This window comes from Gigantopelta aegis, chromosome 2 (genome assembly GCF_016097555.1).
Source record: "Gigantopelta aegis isolate Gae_Host chromosome 2, Gae_host_genome, whole genome shotgun sequence".
In the NCBI taxonomy this organism is placed as follows: Eukaryota; Metazoa; Mollusca; class Gastropoda; order Neomphalida; family Peltospiridae; genus Gigantopelta; species Gigantopelta aegis.
Genome location: NC_054700.1, coordinates 44,212,104 through 44,229,395, shown reverse-complemented (window position 1 = coordinate 44,229,395; position 17,292 = coordinate 44,212,104). Strand labels below are relative to the sequence as shown.

General features: G+C 39.6%; 1 protein-coding gene across 2 annotated transcripts in view; it reads left to right on the top strand.

The window, feature by feature from the left end:
- LOC121386114 (cyclin-O-like) overlaps window positions 1-16,215 on the top strand; it is a 20,913-nt gene extending 4,698 nt beyond the window's left edge. For both annotated transcript variants that reach the window (XM_041516915.1, XM_041516922.1), the window contains exons 3-5: window positions 1,373-1,558; window positions 5,584-5,780; window positions 13,590-16,215. In XM_041516915.1, the coding sequence (XP_041372849.1) occupies window positions 1,373-1,558; window positions 5,584-5,780; window positions 13,590-13,872 (666 nt within the window). In that variant the 3' untranslated portion in view covers window positions 13,873-16,215. The remainder of the gene's footprint in view (window positions 1-1,372; window positions 1,559-5,583; window positions 5,781-13,589) is intronic.
- Window positions 16,216-17,292: the final 1,077 nt, after the last annotated feature.

The window sequence follows — 17,292 nt, the reverse complement described above, 5'->3', positions numbered from 1 at the left end:
TTGGGTTTTTTAAAATACTTAACCACCCCAGTCCCTCCTCCGTCGAACCAGGTGTGTGTGTGTGTGTGTGTGTCTGTCTGTCTGTCTGTCTGTCTGTCTCTCTCTCTCTCTCTCTCTCTCTCTCTCTCTCTCTCTCTCTCTCTCTCTCTCTCTCTCTCTCTCTCTCTCTCTCTCTCTCTCTCTGTGTGTGTGTGTGGAAGGGGCAGGTTATGTAATCCACTGGTCAAGCGCTCGCTTGATGCGCGGTCGGTTTGAGATCGATTCCCGAACGGTTGGCCCATTGCACTATTTATCTTTTAGCCAGTGTACCATGACTGGTATATCAAAGGCCGTGGTGTGCACTATCCTGTCTGTGGGATGATGCATATAAAAGATCCCTTGCTAGTAATGGAAAAACGGGTTTCCTCTCAGAGACTATATGAAACAATTATCAAATGTTTGACATTACATCCAGTATCCAAAGATTAATCAATGTACTATAGTGTTGTCGTTAAACAAAACAAACTAACTTTTACTGTCCTCACTTTCGATATGGCTTTGGCGTCACTGATGTCCTTAAATCTATCTGCCACATGTGGGACATGTGATACCACAAAAACCCACTCAGTGTTCTCTCCATAAGGTTGCATGGTACCAAATACGAAGTTCCAGGTGCAAAGTCTAATATTTTCGGAGTAAAAAAAACTGCGGCTATGATTGGTAGTAATATGTGACATTGATTATTTGGGCCAATACCATTATCCATTGGCAATAAATAAATACATGTTTGTTTATTATACAGAAGTTATGCAGTATACACCACAGGTTAAAACTAGTGCAAGGTACACCCAAAAATGAAACTGCAATTTTCAGCAAAAATGAAGGAAGGGAATGGTTTATTTAACGACGCACTCAACACATTTTATTTACGGTTATATGGCGTCGGACATATGGTTAAGGACCACACAGATATTGAGGGAGGAAACCTGCAGTCGCCACTTCATGGGCTGCTCTTTTCGATTAGCAGCAAGGGATCTTTTATTTGCACCATCCCATAGAAAGAATAGCACATACCACAGCCTTTGATATACCAGTCGTAGCGAGAAATAGCCCAATGGGCCCACTGACGCAGCAAAAATGACGGTTGCTAATAAAAACATTAATTAAATCTCTTAAATGGTATATGACTCCCTATTTTCTTTCAGGTAGATTAAATGTGAGGTGCTTCACGTTTTATTGGTGTATAGTCCTGCCTGGGTGTGTTGATACGCTGCTTATATCCGTTTTATTAGTAAACGTTAACATTATCGGTAATAGGAATTGATTTGGTCCGATAGAACCATAAATGGGGTCTTGTGAGAAACCAGTTTCACGTCCCACCCTTTATTTCCAGATCAGCCCGGTACTGCGCGGCCTGCTGGTGAACTGGGTAACGTCACTGTGCCAGCAGAACGTGCTGAGCCAGAGCACGCTGTTCCTCAGCGTCAACATCATCGACCGAGTCTTCTCCGTCATCTTCGTCGCCAGCGATTGTCTCCCCTTGCTGGGAATTACGTCCTTACTCGTGGCAGCGAAACTGGTATGTATATCCATTGGCGGATCCAAGGGGGGTTGGGAAGCGGGAGTTGACACATGGGTTGCGTTTCATTTGCCCCTTTTAATGACTTTTTGGTGTGTGTTTTTAATTCATCATCCACAAAATGCACTGAATTGTCCTGAAAACGCAGCTCCGAACAACTTTTTTCAAAATGGTTTGAGGAGCTTGTCCACGGACCCTCCTACAGATCTCGCTCTGTTTGGGAGCTCGTCTGGGTCATTCCATGTCAACTCTGTCACCCGAAACACTGATCCTCTCAGATTTCAATGGAACTTAATACACTAGTAGGGGCCCAGGAAATAACCTTTAAGCCAAAAATGTACACCCATCATCAAAAATGGGCCGAGTCACGTTATTAAAAAAGCGATAACTTGGCTCCAGATTAAGCTAGGAGGAACATTCAATTATCATTTTAAAGCTTTTTAGAAGAACAACAAATTGCAATGCAAGCTCTAAAAAGAGTAATACATATTTTCAGATTGACATTGACCTTGACCTTGACCTCCCTGAAATGAGTAATCGCAGATTTTTTCGAAAAGTTCACAAAACATAGATATATATGTGTAGGACAGTCCCTGTGAAGTTCATGATGGACACTTAAAGGGTGTCTGAGATAGAGCCAATTATGTATACATGGGTACTCCAAATGTAGCCTATAGTCCATTAATCTTAAAAGTTTGCTGAACACATGATTGACACACTAGAGTATAAGCAGTGGAGTTCAGATGACTTTATGTAGACATCTTAAGGCACTGCAACACCATGATTTTATTGGCAAGCAACAATTTGCCTTCTTCAGAGAAAACCCAAGAGTCGCTGAAGCCTGGACATTTTCTAGTCGTCGTAGATTTCGTGGAAAACTATTCCTTTGTACTCCAAGAAAAAGCATTCCATGTAAGTTATGTTATAATTTCTGAATGCAACATTCTTGACACCATTGCTGTCCACCTATTCCATAAGTCTTTGCAACAGATTCTTAGAAGTGAAAAGTATATATACTCCTCAAATGGGTGTAGAGGACAATATAAGAACTGCAATAATTTCATTAACTTGTGCTACCACAAACAGGCTTTTGGAATGAAGACAAAGCAACACACTTTTTTTCTACATCCCATGGATAGGGTCCATGTAATGGTGTTGGTGGAACAGTGAAAAGACTGGTGGCAAAAGCTAGCATGCAAATGCCTTATGATCAGCAAATTATCACTCCACAACAGCTGTTTGATTTTGCATAAAAAAACTTCTTTTCTATTACCTTTCAACTCACCAATACTGAATACTATCATTATTGTTTTACTAGTTTGAAGAAAGCAAGGACTCCAAAATTGTGTATGTTACATAACATTGTTTCATCATAAACATTTTGAGTTAAAAAGCATTACTGGAAACAACCAGACTCAGTGGCATCGTGGTTAAGTCATCGAACACAAGGCTGGTAAATACAGGGTTCGCAACCCGATACTGGTTCCACACCAGAGCGAGTTTTAGCAACTCAATGGGTGGGTGTAAGGCCACTACGCCCTCTTCTCTCTCACTAACCACTAACAATTAACTAACCCACTGTCCTGGACAGACAACCCAGATAGCTGAGGTGTGTGCCCAGGACAGCGTACTTGAACCTTAATTGGATATAAGCATGAAAATATATATACGTTGAAATGAATACTGGAAACAGAGTTTTCAGGGTGGCCTACAGCTTAATTGAACTATTAACAATTGGCTAAAAAAGCTGTTGTGTGAAGTACTCACTGTGATTCAGTTAAGTGCAGAGCACCCATGTGTACATAACTGGCTCTATCTCAGAAATCCTTTAAGTGCACATCCTGAGCTTCATAGGGACGTTTCTACACATATATATCTATGTTTTGTGAACTTTTTGAAAAAAAATCCGCAATTACTCATTTCAGGGAGGTCAACGTTAATCTAAAAATATGTATTATTATTTTTAGAGCTATTGATTCCATTGGAATTTGTTCTTCTTCTAAAAAAAGTTTTAAAATGAGTTCAATGACCTTCCTAGCTTAATCTGGAGCCAAGTTATCACATTTTGATTAACATGACCCGGTTCATTTTTTTTTTATGAATTAGGTAAAACTTTGGTGACCTATATCTTGGAAACGGTTTGACTGATGGGTCTAAATGTTTGGCTGAGATGTTGTGTCCGAGTCACCTACTAGTGTATAACGTTTCAGTAAAATCTGAGGGGGTCAGTGCACAAAAGGGTAAAAAAAAGTGATACATTTGACATGGAATGACCCGTCTGTCTTTGACACTCAAATTGCACTTTTTGGAGTTTTGCGACCCACGCTGTTACTAAAGCCTGGATCCGCACCTGCATATAGCTAGCCCGAGTTGTCTACCTTTCGAGAGCTAGACGTCTTTTGGACAATTACAATAATGGTATACCGCATATGCCGCATGGTAGGAACATTTTGAACGATCTTAATATACTAGTAGACTTGTCTATGACGAGAGGGCGATTACAAATATCCAAATGTCCGTTTAGCTATGGAAAGGCAGAGTACTAAGGCTACTGTATAACACTAAAGGTTACACACCACGATTTCTATATCAGAATATATTCTGTAAAAAATACAACACTGTCAAGAGGGTCATGTGACTACTAAGTTTAGGGAGTGCTCTCAACTGACAAGTACCGTGTAAAAAATCAACATAGGTCGACCACAAAATCGTTAAGTTAACAGCCATCATGTCAGAGCACCGCCTCGTGGTGCTGTTATACAAGTGGCACTATACCACTTGCACAGTTGTTATCAGTTAGTACTACATATAACAAGTAACTTCAAACCAGTGGGTTATTTAAATACTACAGAGATCAACCTTCATGTAATCATATCACAATTTTGTATTTATTTTATGAGGAACTATTTCCAGAACCGGACTATATATACCACTACTTTGGTCTACTTGAGATAACTTTTATGTGTGCTATAAGACACATTAGTGACTGTCAATAATTATTTATTTCGCTAATGTGTGTATTTTTGTTTGTTAGAAAACAGTATAAACTTCAGTCCAATTGAATTTCTTCAATCATTTTTGGTTTATTCTTCTTAAAAATGGATTGTTATTTGCAAAATGCTTAACAGCATTAGCAGACATATGTGTTCATTTCTCTGTGTATACAGTATATACTTTTGTGGTTTGTTGCAATTTGAAGTGGGACGTAGCCCAGTGGTAAAGCGTTCGCTTGTTGCGCAGTCGGTCTAGGATCGATCCCCTTCGGTGAACCCATTGGGCTACTTCTCGTTCCAGCCAGTGCTCCACAACTGGTGTAACAAAGTCAGTGGTATGTACTATGCAATCTGTGGGATGGTGCATATAAAAGAGCCCTTGCTGCTAATCGAAAAGAGTAGCCCATGAAGTGGCGACAGCGGGTTTCCTCTTTCTATATCTGTGTGGTACTTAGCCATATGTCTGACGCCATATAACCGTAAATAAAATGTGTTGAGTGCGTTAAATAAAACATTTCCTTCCTTTCCTACCTTGTTAAAATGTATTATTATTTTGCTATAAATGGAGTATTTAAAAATCGTACATCAATAACTGGATTTTTATGTAAATTTCAGCTCAGTTTAACATTACATTTTTGTGATAGATCTATTCCTCTAATTCTTGTTTAAGGAAGATAACTCGTAATGGACTATCAGTATGATTTCACCATTATTGTCTGCCCGTTCCTCTGTCAATATCTGTGTGGCCCTTAACCATATGTCTGACGCCATATAACCGTTGTTAAATAAAACATTTCCTTCCTTCCTTTCCTTGAACTAGCTAGTGCCGGGAGAGTGATGAAGAGCCAGAGTGATAGATCCCCTTAAACTGCCCCCAGTCTTCTGGAGTGTTCTCTATCACTGCGCTGCATCCTGCAACCATGTGCTGGGGTGCCATGATACATATAGTTCCTTTGGTATTTTTTTGTTTTGTTTATAAAAAAAACCCCTACGTCTTGCGTGTTAAAGACAGTTGTGTGTGGTGTGTTCCAGGAGGAGGTGTCGCCGCCGGAGATTGCCGATCTGGTGGAGGGGATGACGTACACGCGAGCCTCGGTCAAGGAGCTGGAGCAGCTGGTGCTGATGGCGATCAAGTTCGACCTGATGGTGCCCACGTCGCTCTTCTTCCTCGAGTTCTTCGCGGCGGCCTGCACAGCCACATCGTCCGACGCCGACATCGAGAACCTCAGGTGAGACATCACTGCAGTTTGATTGAAATCAGGGCGGAATCTAACTAGCTCATTCAGTTTAGCGTTCCCCTGAGGCGTTTTTTAATATGCCCATTTATGATAGGTCGTATTATGGTATGGCGTTGTTTGTCCGTCCGTCCATCCATCCATACGTCCGTCCGTCCATCCGTACGTCCGTCCGTCCATCCATACTTCTGTTAACGTTTTCTTGTCTGGACCATATCTTGCATAAAGATGCATACAGGACCATCAAACCTCACATGTAGGAACAACTTGGGATGGCGGTGTGTCGCGTACTATTACTATGTCACTGTGACCTACTTTTCACAGTCTACTGCACATAACAGTAAATCTATGTCCGGACCATATCTTGCATATAGATGCATACAGGACCATCAAACACATGTAGGAAGAATTTGGGATGGTGGTTGGTCCAAAACAAACTCTTCATCCATCGCCATTGCAAAACATTCACATAATTAGAATTGAATCATACTCGCAACATATTCATTAATATAGATATGGTTTTCCATCAAACTCCTGATGGACGTATCATGCACCTCACTGGTTCTCTTGTTGACTGATAGAAATCGGAGCGGGATCTAGTTCAGTCCATAATGCGGTCGGCTGAGGTGTTTTCATCTGAAATCGGGTTGAAATATAGCTGAGTCGGTAGAGGTCAGGGTTTGGGGGTTTTCCGAGAGAGAGAGAGAGAGAGAGAGAGAGAGAGAGAGAGAGAGAGAGAGAGAGAGAGAGGGAGAGAGAGGGGGAGAGGGGAGAGGGAGAGGGAGGGAGGGAGGGGAGGGGATGTTTTTGACTGTAATCGGGTACGATCTATTTGATTTGGTAAAGCGTTCGCCTGTTGGTTTTTTGTTGGGTTTTTTTTCTTCTTTTTTTTTTGGGGGGGGGGGGGGGTTACTGAAATTAGGGCGGGCGGGATCTAGCTGAATCGGTAGAGCGTTTGACTGATGTGTTTTTGACTGGAATCGGGCAGGATCTAGATCAGTCGGTAGAGCGTGCGACAGATGTGTTTTTGACTGTAACCAGGTAGTATCTAGATCAGTCGGTAGAGCGTTCGACTGATGTGTTTTTGACTGGAATCGGGCAGGATCTAGATCAGTTGGTAGAGCGTGCGACAGATGTGTTTTTGACTGGAATTGGGTAGGATCTAGATCAGTCGGTAGAGCGTTTGACTGATGTGTTTTTGACTGTAACCAGGTAGTATCTAGATCAGTCGGTAGAGCGTTCGACTGATGTGTTTTTGACTGGAATCGGGCAGGATCTAGATCAGTCGGTAGAGCGTTCGACTGATGTGTTTTTGACTGGAATCGGGCAGGATCTAGATCAGTCGGTAGAGCGTGCGACAGATGTGTTTTTGACTGGAATTGGGTAGGATCTAGATCAGTCAGTAGAGCGTTTGACTGATGTGTTTTTGACTGGAATTGGGCAGGATCTAGATCAGTCGGTAGATCGTTCGACTGATGTGTTTTTGACTGTAACCAGGTAGTATCTAGATCAGTCGGTAGAGCGTTTGACTGATGTGTTTTTGACTGTAACCAGGTAGTATCTAGATCAGTCGGTAGAGCGTTCGACTGATGTGTTTTTGACTGTAACCAGGTAGTATCTAGATCAGTCGGTAGAGCGTTCGACTGATGTGTATTTGGCTGTAACCAGGTAGTATCTAGATCAGGCGGTAGAGCGTTCGACTGATGTGTTTTTGACTGGAATTGGTTTGGAATCTAGTTGAATCAGTAGAGCATTCGATGGTCTGGGAAGTGATGATACGTGTATTTGATGGCCCAAAATTGGTCTCATTCATTCATTCATTCATTCATTCATTCTTGTTTGCCTTTCGGTCTGTCTGTGTGACCTGCAGTCCATGTATTTATAGAATATCATAGTTTATTGTCTTCACTCCGACAGCTCGTTCTCGTCCCAGCCAGTGCACCACGACTGATATATCAAAGCTGTGGTATATGCTATCATATCTGTGGGATGGTGCATATAAAAGATCCCTTGCAACTAATCAAAATGAGTTGCCCATGAAGTGACGAGTGGTTTTTTTCTCAATATATATGTAGTCATGAGCGTATGGGGACTCTTTGATTATGGGGGGCTGGAGGGGTTGATTTGCCCGAAATTTTACCCAGATAAAAACTGCCCGAATTTTTCCCACTGTTTTGCCCGAATTTGGGGGGGGGGGGGGCAATTGCCTCCCCTCCCCCCCCCCCCCTCCCCCCGGGTCGTACGCCTATGTCCTTAACCATATAACCATATGTCCGACGCCATATAACCGTAAATAAAATGTGTTGAGTGCGTGGTTAAATAAAACATTTCCTTTCTTCTGACAGCTCGTAGTATGAACAAGAAATAGTTTCGTTACGGGTGATCACTTCCAGTTTTAATCTTTTTACTTGGCGTTTATTTAAATATTAGAAGTCTATATTGCATGAAATGAAATGAATGAATGTTTATCAATACCCCAGTAAACAGCTGGTAGTTGGATATATCGATGGTATAAGGAAATAAAAGAGTAAAGAAATAATGACTGAATGTTTATCAATACCCCAGTAAACAGCTGGTAGTTGGATATATCGATGGTATACGGAAATAAAAGAGTAAAGAAATAATGACTGAATGTTTATCAATACCCCAGTAAACAGCTGGTAGTTGGATATATCGATGGTATACGGAAATAAAAGAGTAAAGAAATAATGACTGAATGTTTATCAATACCCCAGTAAACAGCTGGTAGTTGGATATATCGATGGTATAAGGAAATAAAAGAGTAAGAGTAAAGAAATAATGACTGAATGTTTATCAATACCCCAGTAAACAGCTGGTAGTTGGATATATCGATGGTATAAGGAAATAAAAGAGTAAAGAAATAATGACTGAATGTTTATCAATACCCCAGTAAACAGCTGGCAGTTGGATATATCGATGGTATAAGGAAATAAAAGAGTAAAGAAATAATGACTGAATGTTTATCAATACCCCAGTAAACAGCTGGTAGTTGGATATATCGATGGTATACGGAAATAAAAGAGTAAAGAAATAATGACTGAATGTTTATCAATACCCCAGTAAACAGCTGGTAGTTGGATATATCGATGGTATAAGGAAATAAAAGAGTAAAGAAATAATGACTGAATGTTTATCAATACCCCAGTAAACAGCTGGTAGTTGGATATATCGATGGTATAAGGAAATAAAAGAGTAAAGAAATAATGAAAGAAAGAAACGGAACAAAGTAAAGAAATGTTTTATTTAACGATGCATTCAAAACATTTTTTTTTACGGTTATGTAGTTTGTTTTGTTTAACGACACCACTAGAGCACACTGGTTTATTAATCATCGGCTATTGGATGTCAAACATTTGTTAATTTTTGACATATAGCGTAGAGAGGAAATCCGCTAGATTTTTCTATTAGTAGCAAGGGATCTTTTATGTGTACCATCCCACAGACAGGATAGCACATACCATGGCCATTGTGTACCAGTCGTGGTGCACTGGCTAGAGCGAGAAATCGGTTATATAGAGTCGGGAGAAATGAAAAGAATATAAAATCAAACTTCCGTAATTATTTTTATAAAACAATGTATACAGAGCTAAAGTGAAAAAAAAAAAAAAAAAAAAAAAAAAATGCGCAAAAACCCCCAACAACACAAAAAGCGCAAAAATACTATTTCATGTTACAAAAACTTATTTTCAGTCACAGAACTTAAAGATAAAAAAGCTTGTACGCATTTCATTGGTAATATTATAATCGTGGCAAGTTCTAAGTACAATGAATTATCTATCTAATTCCATAGGTCTTTATAAAGAAACAGCGCCTATACAGAAGATAAACAAATTTACTTTTTAATGAGGATTTGGTTTGCGTGAAATCGTTTAATATAAATAATGTCAAATAAATTACTTTTATTTAAACGGTGGTTGACATTGGAAAAACACTACCTCCCACCCACCCCAGGTTATCTCTGGGACGTCCCTAACCCTCAACAGGACTACTGAATGGCTATTCTGTCACACGTGAAAACGATAACACCCCGTCAATGTTAAAAACATATTAGATGACCGTATTTAGCAGATGTTTGCATTCAAAAGACCTTGTTATTTTATGGCACAATTTTCCACAAAAAAATACATATGCATTGTGTAAGCCGTTTGAATCCTGTTGCATTGAAAACCCCAAATCCGCCTCTGGCGACATAAAAATAAGAGATTATAAAATATATAGACCTCGCACCATCCGCGGAGACCCCTTCTGTTTATGCACAGTAATAGAATTAGTCAAGCTGCGAATGAAATAACGAAAATATTGCGAACAAAAGTCGCTAGCGAGGCAAACATTGTCCGACCGCCATTGTGGACTCCGTGTTTCGGGCCGTCCAATTTGCCGTCACTTCGGCGTGTGTGATTATCTCCCTTCTTTGTGCGGAGCTCTTCACCCCCGCGCTCTTAATTTATACCCAATAAGCGATTGTTGTCGCTGTTTGTGCACTTTTGACAAGATTTGTACACCCCGTGTTTGCATTGATGGCCATATCCGACCCGCCCGCCCATTTTCGAGTAGTCGGGCCGGGAATTGTTGTTGTTGGGGGTTTACCAGCCGACGAGTTCGCCTTGCGATGTATTAGAAGCACTGTCAATTAATTATACAGTTCGACGTGGTTGCGGCACGTTTGCACAGTGGCGTTTTTTCTCAACAACATTTGTGTATCGTTTCGGTTCTGGACATGCTGTTTTGTATACTCCCCGCGAAAAGTTAAAGGGACATTTTCTGAGTTTGCTGAATTGTAAGATGTTTCCGACTAATAAAAAAAATCTACGATTAAACTTACATATTAAATATATTTTCTTGTTTAGAATATCAGTGTCTGTATATTCAATGTGTTTCTGGTAGTCTTAATATTTGTAAGAAGCCCAAACTGGATTGTGTCTTCAAATAATTTCGTACGTACGAAAAAACACTATTTTAGGAAATAAAATTAAATTTAATCTTGTACAAATATTAGAACGATCAGAAACACGTTTAATATACAGCCACTAATATTTTATGCAGAAAAATATAGTTGATGTGTAATTACAATCGTTAAAAAGTCTGTTAATCGATAACATCTTAAAAATTGCATCAAACTCAGGAATGTCCCTTTAAGTATTTGGTTTTCATAAATCGTCTTTCCAACTACATGTATATGCTGAGTTATTTTAAAATGGCAGGTCCAAGTTTTTAAAAACTACGTCATATCTTTAATTTTTAGAGCCATTACTGATAACTGAAATCAGAAATCAGACAAATTTTAGAGGCGGATCTAGGGGGAAGGGGCCCAGGGACCCGGTCCCCCTTACATTTTGCGATAGTTATAATTTTATTATATATTAATTTTCATTTTTTTACAGCCCCCCCTCCAAACCTCCCCCAAATTTCCCTTGGCATTCCACCTCATGTCACTTGAGCCCCCCTAAATGGATTTTCTAGATCCGCCACTGAATTTTATTCTTTGAGATTGTCATTTACGTACATCCGAAGTGTTTCTGGTCTTCCTGGTGTTTCTAATATCACAAAATGTGTTTTTGGAATTTAAGTAACGCACGGACCTCTGAGAGGTAACGGTTATGGAGATTAATTCTATTCTGGGTGTTTCGAAGCGTATTTGCCGGTTTTAATCTGATTAAAATTAGCTCTACTGGTCTACCAGTAAAAATAGTTTGACCTAGTGCAAATACTAGAACGACCAGAAACACGTTTAATATACAACCACTAATATTGTATTTAGAAACCTATATTTAATAAAAGGAAATGTTTTATTTAAAGGTAGGGTCAACTCAAACAAGAGCCTTATGTGTTGGAAAGATGCATACCCGGACCACCAACACATACTGACACTTTAGCAAATGAAAAACGCGTAATTTTAGAGTTAATAAAAAACCCATGATTATTCCTGCTAACTGGGGGCACCCATTTTGTTTCGTTTTTGTGACGTCCTGTGGGATAGCTTGGGGCGAAGTGACGTCAGCTCCTGACCATCTCCTGTATGTGCAGTGTAAACAAAAGCAGTAGTTTTCGACAAGGCGCTTCTCTTTGATCAACCTGACTTGTAAAACAGCATAAATGACGTAATAATATAATAAACTATTTAACTAAATATATTTCAAGTTGCATTAACGGAACAAAATGGGGTTATGGTATTTTTTTCTGTTAAATAATCCAAAGGAAAAATGTACACTATTAGGCCTATTGATATGCTACGTTGGAGCAAAAACGACAACCCACGATAACCAAGTGACAATTTTCTTTTCTTTGGGACTACGTCATTGGTCATTTCTGTGGTTTTAGATGGAAAAGTCTACTTAATCAATAGTTTTACAGAACTATTTACAGTAATAAACCATGTCCATTACCATTTTAGGGGCGACAGGTAATATTCCACAATACCGGTATGTGTTTTTGTGTCTAGACAGCGTCAATTAATTGGCTCGTCTGGTAACCAATCAAATACACACCTGCCAATCAGGAATCACAGGTAGAAGCAACTATCAGCATAGACCAATTAACTAAGAAAACACTCCGTGTATCATTTCAGTACGTAGGTTAATGCATGGACAAAACATTGTTAATTATTTCGACTTGTTGTGTAGCCACTTTGACAATGGTATTTTATTTTGTATTGAAAAATAATATATATAGTGCTGGATATATTTACTGCTAGCTTACTGGGATGTGTATTATTACAGAACATTGCAATGTATGACTATTTATCATCCCGAAAAAAACAGGTAGATTGTGTTTCTCTAGTTCTAAGGCTCATTCCTGACGTTACGCGTTAAGTATAACTTAACCACCAGCTCGCCAGAGGGCGTACTCACTGAGATGGTACAAAATGGCTGTGCCCGTTATATATAATAGCCGTCACATTTAACCGTTTTATTAATTAACTATACGATTATACTTGTTGATATTAAGCAATAATGTGCATTATTTATCTTTGAATATGCATACCAGGCCAAATGCCTTAATTGTCCCTTCCTTTAACGACGCACTCAGCACATTTTATTTACGGTTATATGGCGTCGGACATATGGTTAAGGACCACACAGATATTGAGAGAGGAAACCTGCTGTCGCCACTTCATGGTCTATTGTTTTCGATTAGCAACAAGTCATCTTTTATATGGACCATCCCACAGACAGGATAGCACATACCACGGCCTTCCATATACCAGTCATGGTGCACTGGCTGGAACGAGAAATAGCCCAATGAGCCCACCAACGGGAATCGATCCTAGATCGATCACGCATCAGGCGAGCGCTATACCATTGAGCTACATCCCGCCCTATATTCAATAATGTAATTACAGTCGTTATTTTAACTGAAATGTAAGTTAAGGTTTGTTTTGTTCAACGACACCACTAGAACACATTGATTTATTAATCATCGGTTATTGGATGTCAAACATTTAGTAATTTTGACATATAGTCAGATGAAACCCGCTACGTTTGTCCATTAATAGCAAGGGATCTATTATATGCACCTTCCCATAGACAGGAAAGCACATACCGTTGATATACCAGTCATGGTGCACTGGCTGGAACGAGAAATAACCCAATGAGCCCAACGACGGGGATCGATCCCAAACCGACCGCACATCAAGCAAGCGCTTTACCACTGGGCTACGTCCCGCCCCACCCACGGAAATCCTTTGTTTTCGTATTTCCTGGAGGCAGCTAACCCCGCCCTGTCTCTAGCTATATACAATTTAATACTACATGTATATTTGTTTTTTTGTTGTTGTTTTTTCAGACAAGCTCGTGCGTTCGCCCGCTGTGTGCTACACCTCTCGCTCCAAGACTACGACCTGTGCCAGTTCCGCCCCTCCCTGCTCGCTCTGTGCATGTGGAAGGCGGCGGTGCGGCAGATCGGGGTGTCCGACGGCGAGTACTACCCGTCGGGCATCTACTGCACGCGGGGGCGCTACGACAAGTGCCTGTCCCAAGTAAAGTCGTTCACCAGAGCCCTGATGGACAGCTACCCGGACATCTTTAACATCAGCGAGAAGTTTCGCAATCTGCAGGGCGTCGATTAAGTCTTTAGGCGTTACATTTTTTTCTACTTTATTTTTTACATGCCTAGCCAATGTCCTTTCCAGTGTTCAGGCATGTCTTCCCCGGCCCTTACCTACCCCTGGCATGGCCAGCGGTTTGGTCCATGGGAGAGTCGATTAAGGAACACTGCTTAGGTTAAAAGAACAAAAATTCAAAGGAAAAAATAACGCGCATGCGCACGCTGTTTTGAAAAATGGCGCATGCGCACAGTTTTCTCTATGAGTGGAAAAACAATTAGTGCTAATATACAACGATCTCATCATCATCGTCATCAACATGCGGTGCATGAAGTTGACGTGTTAACCCAAAGTGTCGTCTGCAAGAAGTTCGTGTTCTGCCCGTTGCGTAATGTAACAATGATTCTGATTGAACAGCCAGCTGTATGACGTCATGTCCGATTGTCTGGCACTGGCTGATTGACAGTCGTTTGGAGTTCTCGCCAACTGGTTGATTGTGTCATTGCTACTGTGTTATGAATAGAATTGATCACATTGCTATTTATTCAGAAGTTGTAATAATATTATTAGATTCTATCACAGAAATAACAGGCCAAAAATCAAAATTGGAATTAATTTTTGTTTTGTTATGCAAATGACCCCAGTGTTTAAAAAAATTGGTAATTTAACATTACAATACCAAACGTTTAGCAAATTCGTTGATAAATAGTTAATTTTTGTTTCAAAAAAGGTTTATGAAATTTTGTTTAGCAATGAAATTATGAAGCTTTGTTGTATATTACTTGACCCTGGTTCTATCAAAGTAAGTGCCTACAATGTGTATTTCTTAGGTGTATATAGAATGCTGAAGTATAAAAATGTGTGCAAAAACATTTAGGTAAGAAAAAACCTGGGAGATTTTCGGGGATTCTGATACCTTATATTCGTTCACTTTTGCGAAAGAAGCAACATTGATTGAGGTGGGGCGTAGAAATTTCTTTCCGGGAAACCGACTCTACCTAAAAAAGAAAGAAAAAAAAGGGCCGGCTCTAACTTTTTTCTTCTTCTTTTTTTATTATTATGTATTTTATTTGGACTTGTAAAGGTAATGTATTTAAAAAAAAACCATACTCAACAACACTTAAAAACGAAGAAGTAAAAGTTCTAAACGGAAAAAGAGGACTCCCCCCGACCTAATTTGTTGGCATGTTCCCGGAAACACACTTAAAAATCCGAATGTTTGCTAATTTGTATTTGATTTATTTATTCAAGTGCTTACGTAGAAATTAGAACACCTCAAAAACATTTCAGTACTAATTACCCCCGGCCCCTAGTGAAGTTTTATCCCAGGATCTGTGAGTAATATGACCGAGCAATAAAATAATGTCCGTATTAGGCCCAAAACACACCGAAGCTAGGTCTAGGTCTGGGTCTGAGGCTCTGGGTCTGGCGAGTGTGGCAGAATGTGGCAAAGTCAAATGTGTGTCTGTAACTGCAATGTGCTATCTATCTATCTATCTTATCTATATCTATATCTATATCTATATATAATATGCTATCATATCTTATACTTTACTGATATAAACATCAACAATAAGCATGAAAAATCCACATTGATTAATATATACCTTTTCTTTTGTTTATTGAGAAAAATGAATGAGTAAAGTTCAAACAATGTGCAGTGTTAAAATATAGCGCATGTTCTATGTCGTCTGTTGCTAGATCTTTAGTTCGCGCCAGCACAAACGCGGTGTGTTTTGTCACATTCAATTCAGTGCGTTTCATTTTCGACTTGTACCATACTCGCCAAACCCAGACCCAGATGTGTGTTTTGTCACATTCGATTCAGTGCGTTTAATTTTTGACTGGTACCATACTCGCCAGACACAGACGCAGATGCGGTGTGTTTTGTCACATTCGATTCAGTGCGTTTCATTTTTGACTGGTACCATACTCGCCAGACTCAGACACAGACACAGACTCGGTGTGTTTTGGGCCTTACGAAGCACCAGGTAAAAGTAATGTTAGATGATATCTACTGCTATGAGAGTCTGTGTTTTATGTATATAGCAAATTATGTGGTATTTGATTTATGAAAACAGAGGGCTATTCTTAAAATGATCCATTGGAGGTGAGCAGAAGTAATTTTCTTCTTCCCAGTGACCCCCACAATAAGAAAGAAGCGTACGGACGACCTTGAGAATAAATGAGTAACCTATCTTGATAGCAGCAGGTTTTCTCTTCCCATTGTCTTAACTACGACTCTTTCTCTATCTCTTTATGTGTTTGTCTGGGAGTATCTCTCTCTCTCTCTCTCTCTCTCTCTCTCTCTCTCTCTCTCTCTCTCTCTCTCTCTCTCTCTCTCTCTCTCTCTCTCTCTCTCTCTCTCTCTCTCTCTCTCTCTGTGTGTGTTTGTGTGTGTGTGTGTGTGTGTGTGTGTGTGTGTGTGTGTGTGTGTGTGTGTGTGTGTGTGTGTGTGTGTATATGTGTGTGTGTCTATCTCTCAATCCCTCCTATCTCCATTTCTGCAAACCAAGTGTATAAGTGTTGCAACTACCATAATTTTGTTAATTAAGCCTCTAATCCATACGCATTTCCATGTGATTATTTCTGTAATTGCCCTTAGACATGTGCACTGTAACTAATTAATTATACAATGTGTATTTTGTATATCATTTTGCTGAAAGGTACAAGTAAATTATACTATTTTGCATTGGTTGTTTGTGTTGAAATTTTAATGTAATGACGAGTACACAAAGCACCAGGGGCATAACTACCCATAAACAACGTACTCGTCTACGTACACCTTTTAACGTGCTTTGTACTTTATAGTGCATGGAATCACGTTTCCAATGATTGGTTGAAGAGTATTTTTGCAGAACTACGTAAAATGATTTTATTTTTTTTAAATAATTATACATGTACTTCCATCTATAGGATTGTTGAGTTTGGGATGTTTTTAATCGACCATTTAATATATTTTTTTTAAGAATAATTCTGTCTGTAACTTTGGACAGTTTATCAAACAAGCAATGTATGTGATTAACTCTTATTGTCCCCAATTCTTGTGAAAACACTCTTCGGTTGCCCATATGAATACAACCCAAGTTTGCACAAATCAACACAGAAGTCACTGCTCATTTATCCACATACATTGTATGACACTATACTCAAAACAAAAAACCCCAAACCAACGATTTCGGTTCTGTTAAGCTCAGTAGACTCGTTTGGTTTTGAGATCCAGCTCGTCATCAAGGATAAAACGAAGCATTTAATTGGATGTGTCGGTTATTGATTTATTTAGGTCTCATGAATATTATTTTCAATTGTCACTCGCCAAAGCTCGCTAAAAGTCGCGTGGATGTGATTAATTTATTCGAGACAAAACGACGATATTTAGTAACTCATTTTATTGTCGGATATATTATTAACCCAGCTATCACTTGAAGTGGGAGTTTTCACCAC